The sequence below is a fragment of the Muntiacus reevesi genome, chromosome 1, assembly GCF_963930625.1.
Source record: "Muntiacus reevesi chromosome 1, mMunRee1.1, whole genome shotgun sequence".
Classification (NCBI taxonomy): domain Eukaryota; kingdom Metazoa; phylum Chordata; class Mammalia; order Artiodactyla; family Cervidae; genus Muntiacus; species Muntiacus reevesi.
In genome coordinates, this window is record NC_089249.1 from 69,067,128 (window position 1) to 69,079,675 (window position 12,548).

Sequence of the window (12,548 nt, forward strand, 5' to 3'; positions counted from 1 at the left end):
GTCCCAAAACTTTCTCAGTTCAAAAAGCTCTTCAGTTCAGTTCAGTTGCTCAGTTGTGTCTGACTCTTTGAGACCCCATGAATCACAGCACGCCAGGCCTCCCTGTCGATCACCAACTCCATCGAGTTGGTCATGTCATCCAACCATCTCTTCCTCTGTCGTCCCCTTCTCCTCCTGCCCCCAGTCCCTCCCAGCATCAGGGTCTTTACAAATGAATCAGCTCTTCGCATGAGGTGGCCAAAGTATTGGAGTCTCAGCTTCAACATCAGACCTTCCAGTGAACACCCAGGACTGATCTCCTTTAGGATGGACTGGTTGGATCTTGCAGTCCAAGGGACTCTCAAGAGTCTTCTACAACACCACAGTTCAAAGGCATCAATTCCTTGGTGCTCAGCTTTCTTCACAGTCCAACTCTCACATCCATACATGACTACTGGAAAAACCATAGCCTTGACTAGACAGACCTTTGCTGGCAAAGTAATGTCTTTGCTTTTTAATATGCTGTCTAGGTTGGCCGTAACTTTCCTTCCAAGGAGGAAGCGTCTTTTTAATTTCATGGCTGCAATCACCATCCACACTGACTTTGGAGCCCAAAAAAATAAAGTCTGACACTGTTTCCACTGTTTCCCCATCTATTTGCCATGAAGTGATGGGACCAGTTGCCATGATCTTAGTTTTCTGAATGTTGAGCTTTAAGCCAACTTTTTCACTCTCTTCCTTCATTTTCATCAAGAGGCTCTTCAGTTCCTCTTCACTTTCTACCATAAGAGTGGTGTCATCTGCATATCTGAGGTTATTGATATTTCTCCCGGCAATCTTGATTCCAGCTTGCGCTTCTTAGTGTATCCAAATTCTTTTACTATGCCCCTTGGCCAAAAAAACAACAAAACCCAAAAGCTGAACAGTTCCATTATCAAGTAGTTAGGTTCAAACAACTTAATAGTTATTTATGCCCTAGTAATGTTCATTTAAACAAAACAAAAGTGAAAGAGTATTTTCTTCTGTTGGATAGCAAATATTAACTGAGTGTGCATGCCAATTTGGCACTGTACCAATCAGATTGGATATTGGCACTCTCATTTCTTATTCCATAATGATTTTCATGTGATACTTGATTTGTATTGCAGCAAGCAAGAGAGTTCCAGAAAAACATCTATTTCTGCTATATTGACTATGCCAAAGCCTTTGACTGTGTGGATCACAATAAACTGTGGAAAATTCTGAAAGAGATGGGAATACCAGACCACCTGACCTCCCTCTTGAGAAACCTGTATACAGGTCAGGAAGCAACAGTTGGAACTGGACATGGAACAATAGCTGCTGCTGCTGCTAAGTCGCTTCAACTGGTTCCAAATAGGAAAAGGAGTATGTCAAGGCTGTATATTGTCACCGTGCTTATTTAATTTATATGCAGAGTACATCATGAGAAACGCTGGGCTGGACGAAGCACAAGCTGGAATCAAGATTGCCAGGAGAAATATCAGCAACCTCAGATATGCAGATGACACCACCCTTATGGCACAAAGTGAAGAAAAACTAAAGAGCCTCTTGATGAAAGTGAAAGAGGAGAGTGAAAAAGTTGGCTTAAAGCTCAACATTCAGAAAACTAGATCATGGCATCCGGTCCCATCACTTCATGGGAAATAGATTGGGAAACAGTGGAAACAGTGGCTGACTTTATTTTTCTGGGCTCCAAAATCACTGCAGATGGTGATTGCAGCCATGAAATTAAGATGCTTACTCCTTGGAAGGAAAGTTATGACCTACCTAGACAGAATATTGAAAAGCAGAGACATTACTTTGCCAACTAAGGTCCATCTAGTCAATGGTATGGTTTTTCCAGTAGTCATGTATGGATGTGAGAGTTAGACTATAAAGAAAGCTGAACACTGAAGAACTTATGCTTTTGAACTGTGGTGCTGAAGAAGACTCTTGAGTCCCTTGGACTGCAAGGAGATCCAACTAGTCCCATTCTAAAGGAGATCAGTCCTGGGTGTTCACTGGAAGGACAGATGTTGAAGCTGAAACCCCAATACTTTGGCCAGCTGATGCAAAGAGCTGACTCATTTGAAAAGACCCTCATGCTGGGAAAGATTGAGGACAGGAGGAGAAGGGGACAACAGAGGATGAGATGGTTGGATGGCATCACCAACACAATGGACATGGGTTTGGGTAAACGGGAATTGGTGATGGACAGGGAGGCCTGGCGTGCTGCAATTCATGGGGTCACAAAGAGTCAGACACGACTGAGCGACTGAACTGAACTAAACTGAAACCAGTGAATGCCAAAAACCAAAACCCCAAACCCAGCTTCGTAAAGAGGCATCATTAAAAGGAATTTAGTATGATCTAACATTGAAACTGTGAACTACCTTGAGCTAGCAGTTTGCACTGGTGTCCAATAGATAGCAACGATTACTCTATTTCCTTTGCAAACTTAAAATATTGAGTTTACTATGACACCCAAGAACAACTTGAAAATCTAAAAGCTTTTGTAAAAATAATTGCCATAATCTAATTAGAATGTTTAGAATAACCTAATAACTTTGAAGAGGTGGATTAGAGATTGTAAACCTAGTAAAAAAGATTACTGCAAGTACATCAGCTAAGAAACGAAGATGATACAAACTGCAACATGGGCAAAGATATGAGAGGGGGAGACTTGGGTACATCCATTCATAGTTCTTGCTAACTAAATGGATATAAAGGAGTGAGCAGTGGCATAAGAGAGGAAGTTGGCTAAGTTCCTTTTCCATAAAATACTTTGAGTATTTTAATAATCATATTAGAGTTTAATTGGTTCCACCTGCAATCCTGTATTCTATTTTATGCACGAAAAACATTACATCACTCTGAAAAGGCCCGTTAGGCTTCACCAGAATGCCACAAGGTTAAAAATATCTATAGTCACCTCTCAGTATCCACAGGGGACTGGTATCTGCAGTATCCCAGGACTTGTGGTCTCAGATTGTGACTGCTGATGCTCAAGAGCCATAGTGGTCCTCCATATCCACAGTTCTGCATCCATGAATTCAACCAACTGTGGATCATTTATTCAAAAGTTCTACTGAAACAAATCCACATAAAAGTAGACCGACCCTTGCAGTTCCCAGCAGTGTTGTCAGGGTATACTGTATTGGCTATTGAACATCCAAGTCTGAAATTCAGGAAAAATATGACAAATGTTAACAATGTACATAATGCAGTAAAAGTTGCATGGATGTTTAATTCATGATTGAAGTGGTGGGTGTAGATGAAAATTTTCAAGGAGGGGTACAGAGGTTGAGAAGAGAAGGAGGGTCAAGGGCAGACACCTAGAGAACACACACACTCTAGGGAAGAACAGACAATGAGACCCTCATGGGAAAACATCTAAAAGGAACAGACAGATAAGAGAACCAAGAGAGCAGTGTTACTGAGACGCAGGGGGAAAAGTATTGTACAGGTGGAATGTAAGGAAGATAAAGATTAAAACGGTCCAGGAATTTTGAGAACTAGTAAAATGATTTTAGAAAGTTCAGTGAACCAGTATGAATAGAAATAACAATACCATTATGGGCAAGGACATAAATAGAGGCATATATAAATTAGGTTTTTTAGAAATTTGGCTGTGGGAAAAAAAAAGAAAGAACAAGAGCTAAAGGTGGAGACAGGCCTTGGCGAGTTAAAAAATTTTTAAATATGAAATGAGAGACACAGTCATGTTTACAGCTGTTACCCAGCCTCATAAACAGACCTTTCTATGGGCTGAACTTATTTTTTTAAAAAGCAAGACAGGGACAGGGCAATAGCTCAATTTTGTGCCCCTGTTATTCCTCCCCTGGACACCTAGCCCTTTCCACTCCTCCTAGGGCTTTTCCTCTTACTGAAAGCCTACTCTCTACTTACTGTAGTATTTTATATTTCTGTCAAAGAGAAAAATAACTGGAACTCTAAATACCATTAATTAATACGTATTGTCTACCATGGCACTGTTCTAAGCAGTTTGCACATTTTATTTTCCTCATAAAAAAAAGACCACTACACTCATACTTCCTCTTTCAAATAATTACACTAGGAAGTAATGGTAGAGTAAAAACATTCCAGACCTCAGTATTATACAAAGCACAGTTCAAATTTTGGCTCAACTGTTTACTCTTTCAGGACCTTCAGTTACTTCACCCATCAAGTAGTTATAAAAATGTCTACCTAGAGCTGCCTGCGTTAAGGTCAAATGAGATCCCACAATGCTTAGTGCAAAGTCAGGGCTCAATAATACTATGCTTCTGTATGTTGACAGACAAAGCGACAAAAGCCATGAAAATAACAGAAAAGACAAATTCAAATGCAACTGTTTTATTTCAATGACTACTTACAACAAGGAGCAGAGACATGAATACCTGCACAATTTAAGTTCGTGGACATCTACAATAAATGTATTATCTTACAAAATACTAATCTATGAGAGTATATAAAAGATGACTGAGCCAACATTATTTGGTACTTTTGATACTTTCATTAACTTCAACTTAACTATTCCCTTTCAGAATATAAAATTAAAAATTGACAAGCTATTTATAAAAAGATGAGTAATTCTGTTAATCAGGTTGAGTTCTGAACATTTTCTTCTTCAGTTCAGCTGTTTTCTCATCTATTTTAGCATGACAGTCCTCTGTTGCCTTTTCAATGCCTTCGTGGTATTTCTCCAAAGCAGCTTTCAAGCTGAGAAATATTTCCTAAGTAGAAAATGAAATACAATAAGGATTCTTCCATGAAATGACCAAAACTAAAAGTGAGTAAGAAGAATTCCAACAGTCCCAATCATATTTATTCATATTTTAAAGCCTAAATTGTCTTATGCACATGCACATACAGACACATGTGTGCCTACTCTTATTAAGACACACAGATGCAACAAAAGTCAGCTACCTAGAAAGAACAAAGCAGAGACATTAACAATGGCTTGAATTCTAAGACATTAAGGACATATTTTTAATAACCAAAGAAAAATTTTTACTTTGGAGCTTTTCATGTCTACCAGGCAGATACCTAGTTTTCTGTAAACAGCTATAACCTCTGCATTTGACTCTGATCATCATTTAAATTACATGTGAACAGGTTTAATAAGTAAACTAGAGGATTGAAAAATATACCAATAACTTTGTTTTAATAAACTGATCAGGCAGTCCTACTATAAGCAATAATGAGTTTTCATATAAACCTATATGGATATGTTAAGAATTAAGAAAAAACTACAAAACAATTTTTATAGACTGAATAAAATAATAAACCAATTAGTCTGCATGCATTATCTTTTATCTCATGCTTATCAAGTGCAATTTTGATCCATTTCTTATTGATTTTTCTTACACAAAACAATTCTCAAATCTTGATACAAGAAAAAGTAGTATTCTGAAAGATTATAAAAGGTGTTCCACCACTGAAATGAAACAGCAGGGCTTTTCCAATGGAAGGAAAAAGCAATAAATGGGTATAATGGTTATAAATATTCTCAATTTTAACTGCTGCTCCCATTAAACTTTTCTTAAACCCATAGTATAGCTAGTACTTATCTTAGTTTAAATTCTAGTGTAGATACTATCTGATTTTGAGCAAATTATATACATCATAATTAAACATAGTATGAATTCAAAATGTTTCAAAAAAGAACAACACTATTTCCAGAGACTGCCACCTATGAAAGTTTGAGAACTATTGCTCTAGATTAAGTGAGAATATGAAGAGATGGTGAAGGCTAAACATTTTCCTAAAATCTAAACATGGATCAATATTAAATCATAATACAAAAATAGAAGAGTGTACTTAAGATTCCCAACATCTAGTCAGACATAAAATTACTACAACTATGATGGAATATACATCATTAGGGAAATAAATTAAAAATTTTTGATGCCTTTATTTCTTAAAGCTTATAGGAAAAATAAGGTGAATTAGTTGCTAGCTTATGTAAACACCATTTTTAAAAATTGGCACAATCAGCAGCTACAGATCAATTTAATTTCATGATTCTATATAGGAATATGTATTTATTCATATTAAAAGAAAGCTGAATAAATTTGGTAGAAAGACATTACTCAGGAGAAACTATTAAAACAAAGTGTAGCTAAATAAAGATACATAATCTGTAAATATCTGAACCAACCATTTAGACACACTCAGGGGAACAATTTTCTCCTGAGGACAACTATATTCTCAAGGAGGAACCAAATCTGGCAGGTAGAGCCACAATGAATGAATGAAATATTAAAGCCCAATTCACTGGCACGTCCACAGAAGCGAACAGACATCTGAAGTTCTAAGCCAATCCTCACAGGATGTTTGTTAACAGCAATAGATCAGAGCCCTCACAAAAGCTACATATTTCAGTTTCCAATTAAACTCTGTATCCAAGTGGAATTTTACATCAGCTTGCATAATAAGTAAGTCTCACTGTGATGGCTTGCCTGGAGTTAAATATTTTAAATCTCAAACTCTAGTTCCATAGCGTCTAACATGACAACCACTAGGAACATGTGATTATTTAAGTTCACATTTAAATAGCTGCATGCTCCTCAGCTGCACGAGCCACGCTTCAAATGCACTGTAGCTACATGTACCTAATGGCCACCATCCTCAGCAGTCCAGGACATCCCCAGCAGTAGGTTCTATTGGACAGCACTGGTCTAGGTAATTATCTCACTTTCCAAATCAGAGATATCAGGATTGTATAATATCCACGGAGTTCTATGGCCAATATAGCCATTTATCCATCAAGTATGTACTAAATCATCAACCAACATACCATTGACTGCCTTCTACCATAGCGCTGTACGTAGCTTAACAGTACAATGGAACATGCAGTTATGCTTTTCTACCCCATGAAACATACAATCCAGACTAGTCTGGATACTCAGCACTTGAAATATAGCTAGTATAAACTAGGAACTAAATTTTAGATTTTATTTCATTTTAATTAATTTAACTGTAAGTGTAAATAGCCACATGTTGCTAGTAGCTATGGACAGCACAGATCAGAATAGACTAATAATGCTATAGTATTTGAGAAGAGAAATCAACAGTATCTGAAAGGAGCCACGGAAAGTTATAGGGAGAATATATTTTTCATTAAACTTTAAACAATGAAAATGATTAGCTTAGACACAAAACTTGAATAATCCTAGGAGGCAGGGATCACAGCTTCTTTGCTCACACTTACTCTCTGAATCAACTATGAAGGCTACTGCCTAGTAGACCCCTCTCACGGCTCACAGCTCTGTCACAGCAGAGAGGCTGAAGGGACTCGAAGGAGCTGTGAGCCATGCTGCGCAGGACCGACCGAGACGGCCGGGCCACAGTGCAGAGCTCTGACGACACACAGCTCGATGGGAAGGAGACCGAGTCCACTGCAGCACTCTTGCCTGGAGAGCACCAGGCGCGGTGTGAAAAGGGAAAGACACTCTGCCAGAAGACGAGCCCCCAGGTCACAAGGCGTCCAGCATGCTACTGAGCAGGAGCGGAGAACAACCACGCATCGCACCAGGAAGAGGAGGCAGCTGGGCCAAAGCAGAAGCGATGCTCCCTTGTGGATACGTCAGGTGGTGCAGGTAAAGTCCGAGGCTGCATACTGTCATCCTTCTTATTTAACTTATATGCAGATCACATCAGGTGAAATGCTGAGCTGGGTGAATCATAAGCCGGAATAAAGACTGCCAGAGCAGAGGGTGAGGTGTAAGGAAAGAGGAACACGGAAGCTTACATTGCCACATGTAAAACAGACAGCCAACAGGAATTTGCTGTGTGGCTCAGGAAACAAACAGGGACTCTGTATCAACCTAGAGGGGCGGAGGGGGAGGGAGACGGGAGGGAGGCTCAAAAGGGAGGGGTACATATATACCTATGGTGAGGCTTGACAGAAAACAGCAAAATTCTGCAAAGCAATTATCCTTCAATTAAAAAAAAAATACTGCTGGGAGAAATACCAACAATCTCAGACATGCAGATGATACCATTCTATAAAGAATACTGCACAGGAACCTGGAATGTCAGGTTCATGAATCAAAGTAAATTGGATGTAGTCAAGTAGGAGATGGCAAGAGTGAACATCAACATCTTAGCAATCAGTGAACTAAAAATGGACAGGAATAGGCAAATTTAATCCAGATGATCATTATATCTACTACTTGGGCAAGAAATGCAGTGAAATGCAGTAGTAGCCTTCACAGTTAACAAGAGAGTCCAAAATGGAGTACTTGAGTACAATTTCAAAAATGACAGAACAATCCTGGTTTGTTCACAAGGCAAACCGTTCAATATCACAGTAATCCAAGTCTATGCCCAACCACTAACGCAGAAAAAGCTGAAGTTGACTGGTTCTATGAAGACCTACAACACTTTCTAGAACTAAAAAAGACATCCCTTTTCAACATAGGGGATTAGATTGGAAGTAGGAAGTCAAGAGATATCCAGAATAACAGGCAAGTTTGGCTTTGAGTACAAAATGAAGCAGGGCAAAGACTAACAGAGTTTTACCAAAAGAAGGAACTGCTCATAGCAAATACCCTCTTCCAACAACACAAGACATGACGCGACACATAGACATCACCAGATGGTCAATACCAAAATCAGATTGATTATGTTATTTGCAGCCAAAGATGGAGAAGCTCTATACAGTCAGTAAAAACAAACAAACAAACAAACAAAAAAAACCTCGGAGCTGACTGTGGCTCATTATTGCAAAATTCAGGCTTAAATTGAAGAAAAGTAGGTAAAACCACTAGGTCATTCATTCAGGTATGACCTTATGATACAGTGGAGGTGATGAGAAGATTCAAGGGATTAAATCTGGTAGACAGAGTATCTGAAGAACTATGGACAGAAGTTCATAACAGTGTACAGGAGGCAGTGATCAAAGCCAACCCAAAGAAAAAGAAATGCAAGAAGGAAAACTGGTTGTCTGACGAAGCTCTAAAAATAGCTGAGGAGAAGAGAAAGGAAAGGGAGAAAGGGAAAAATATACCCTACTGAATACAGAGTTCCAGAGAATAACAAGAAAAGATAAGAAGGCCTTCTTAAATAAGCAATGCAAAGAAATACAGGAAAACGATAGAATGGAAAAGACTAGGGAGCTCTTCAGGAACATTTCATAGAAGGATGAGCACAACAAAGGACAAAAATGGTAGGACTCAAGAGAAGCAGAAGAGATTAAGAACAGTTGGCAAGAATACACAGAAAACAGAAGGACAATACAAGAAACGTTGCAATGACCCAGGTAACCACAATGGTGTGGTCACTCACCTAGAGCTGGACATCCTAGAGTGTGAAGTCAACTGGGCCTTAGGAAGCATTCCTATGAACAAAGCTAGTAGCGATGACAAAATTCCAGCTGAGCAATTTAAAAATCCTAAAAGATGAGGTTGTTAAAGTGCTGTACTCAGTATGTCAGCAAATTTGGAAAACTAGGCAGTGGTAACAAGACTGAAAAAGGTCCGTTTTCATTACAATTCCAAAGAAGGGTAATGCCGAAGAATGTCCAAACTACTATACAACTGAGTTTATTTCACATGCTGGCAAGTTTATGCTCAAAATCCTTCAAGCAAGGAGTCTGCAGTGTGTGAACAGAGAACTTCCAGATGTACAAGCTAGGTTTAGAAAAGGCAGAGCATCAGAGATCAAATTGTGACATCTGTTGGATCAGGGAGAAGGTAACACAGTTTTCCAGAAAAAACACCTACTTCAGCTTCATTTTACTTTATGGATCACAACAAACTGTTGATAATTCTTAGAAATGGGAATACCAGATCTCCTTACCTGCCTCCTGAGAAACCTTTATGTGGGTCAAGAAGCAACAGTTAAAAGCAGACATGAAACAACTGACTGGCTCAAAATTACTCAAGTTAAGGTTGTATATTGTCATCCTGCTTATTTAGCTTATATGCAGATAACATCATGCAAAATGCTGAGCTGAATGAATCACAAGCTGGAATAAAGACTACCGGGAGAAATATCAACAACCTCAGACATGCAGACGATACCACTCTAATGGCAGAAAGTGAAGAGGAACTAAAAAGTCTCTTAACAAGGGAGGAGAATAAAAAAGCTGATTTGAAAATCAACGTCAAAAAAACTAAGATCATAGCATCCGGTCCCATCACTTTATGGCAAATAGAAGGGGAAAAAGTGGAAGCAGCAAAAAATTTTATTTTCTTGGGCTTCAAAATCACTGCAAATGGTGAATGCAGTCATGAAATTAAGACACTTGCTCCTTGGAAGAAAGCTATGACAAACTAGACAGTATATTAAAATGCAGACAAAGATCTGCCTAGTCAAAGCTATGGTTTTTCCAGTAGTCATGTACGGATGTGAGAGGTGGACCATAAGGAAGGCTAAGTACTGAAGAACTGATGCATTCAAATTGTGGTGATGGAGAAGACTCTTGAAAGTCCACTGGACTGCAAGGAGATCAAACCAGTCAATTCCAAAGAAAATCAACCCTGAAAATTCATTGGAACAACTGAAGCTGCAGCTCCAACACTTTGGCCACGTGATGCAAAGAGATGACTCATTGGAAAGGACCCTGATCCTGGGAAAGATTCAAGGCAAAAGGAGAAGCCAGCAGCAGAAGATAAGATGGTTAGATAGCATCTTCAGCTCACTGGACATGAATTTGAGCAAACTCTGGGAGATATGGGGCTTCCCTGGTGGCTCAGATGTTAAAGAATCCACCTGCAATGCAGGAGACCTGGTTTTGATCCCTGGGTCAGGAAGATCTCCTGGAGAAGGGAATGACTACCCACTCCAGTATTCTTGTCTGGAGAATTTCATGGACAGAGGAGCCTGGGGTCCACAAAGAGTCAGACACGATTTATCGACTGAACCACAACAGTCTTGTAGGTATATAGACCATTTGCTAAATGGTTGACTAAATGCAGGAATAACTATAGGAAAACAGGGAATTTAGGTTTTAAACAAGAAAGTGTAGCAATAAGAGTGATATTTTAACAGCATAAGTTTGGCCATACTTAGGATTCAGGGCAGATTTGATGCAGGAGAATCTTAAGGAACAAATTTAGCAAGTTTTTGCTATAATTCATGAATATTAGAAAAGTATGTGATAGAAATATGATTAGAAAACAGTTGTTATGAATAGTTATCAGTGAGTTTTTACAAGTCATGACGTTAACGTGGTGACTGTCTGGATTATCTAAAGAAAATCCAAAACTGCAACTCTTTGTGATATTTTGAAAATGATGATGCCACTGAAGAATATGAGGAAACTAAACGAAAAAGAGAGGGAGAGGGAAGGGGAAGGAGACAGAGGCAGTGGGAGAAGGAGAAAGTGAAGGTGAGGAAGAGGAAAGACACTGAAAGATGTTAAATTTAATAAATGTTATTTGGTAATGATAAGCTTATCCACTGAAAATATCCATCAGGCAGCTAAAATAAGGAGTTGACGTGGAGAGAATAGGAAAAATAGACATTTGAAAGCTTTCTAATAAAGATGACAATTGAAGCTAGAAGTGATGAAATATCTATGGAAAAGAATATTTAATGAAAAAGAAGAATAATAAAAAAGAATGATCATTAGGATTCAACAAAATTATGAAAAGAAAAATTTGGCAATTTTAACACATCCTTCTTTCCTTTTCATGAAAGATGATTATAAAGTAAGCTAAAGGGATTTTTTTGACAAAATGTGTCTCAATGTCATCACAGGACTTAGAGAGACTCTCCCAAGCTATTTTGGAACAAATGGATATGACAATGTCTTCTGGGTAAAGCTATAGTTAGAACAACTTACCAAGTTGAACAACTAACTGCATCGAGAGTTTTGTTGCTGCTAAAAATCCAACTTGATATTATGCTTCATTTAACAAAAGCATTGTGCGCTGGGATTGGTGATACCATTACTTGGAAGACTACGTTTGGTACTGAACACTACATATTAAGCAGAATAAAAAAGGCAGGAAACAGAGTAGAGGGCAGTAAACAATGAAAATTAAACTATATAAAGAATGCTGGAAAACTAGCACTAATTAACCTGATGAGCAGGCTAAAAGAACCCATGATCTTTATCTTCAAATATCTTAAGTACAATTTTATTAAGTAGAAGAGGGTACAGATTTGTTCCAGAGAGATGATCTTGGTCCACTAGAGTACAGAAATGAAAATTTTTAAACTCAAAACAAGAAGTAACATTTTAATGACTAAAGCTGTCCTAGCAGAACCGCCTGCCTGGTGATGAGCTTTGTAATACTGAAACAATGAAGCAGAATACATGAGTGGTTCTCAAGAGTTATGCTAAAAAATTTAGGCTCATGGGCCCCACTGCCGATGATTCTAATTCAATACATTTGGATGAGGGGTTGCTCATCTTTAATACTCTTGAATTCTTTATTGAATTCTAATACACTGCTAGTTTTAAGCAACAGCATGCTACAAATATTTATCGAAAGCATACTACAATATAAGGCATGGTTTCTAGGCATGGTTTGGCATGACATATTAAGGTAAAATATTTGATCACTATTGTTAAGAAACTTAAAATGTTATTAGTGAAACACATACGCACA

General features: G+C 38.3%; 1 protein-coding gene across 4 annotated transcripts in view; it reads right to left on the reverse strand.

The window, feature by feature from the left end:
• Positions 1-4,319: 4,319 nt before the first annotated feature.
• Positions 4,320-12,548, reverse strand: part of NUF2 (NUF2 component of NDC80 kinetochore complex) — a 37,489-nt gene continuing 29,260 nt past the window's right edge. For all 4 annotated transcript variants that reach the window (XM_065924890.1, XM_065924898.1, XM_065924907.1 and 1 more), the window contains exon 14: positions 4,320-4,715. In XM_065924890.1, the coding sequence (XP_065780962.1) occupies positions 4,578-4,715 (138 nt within the window). In that variant the 3' untranslated portion in view covers positions 4,320-4,577. The remainder of the gene's footprint in view (positions 4,716-12,548) is intronic.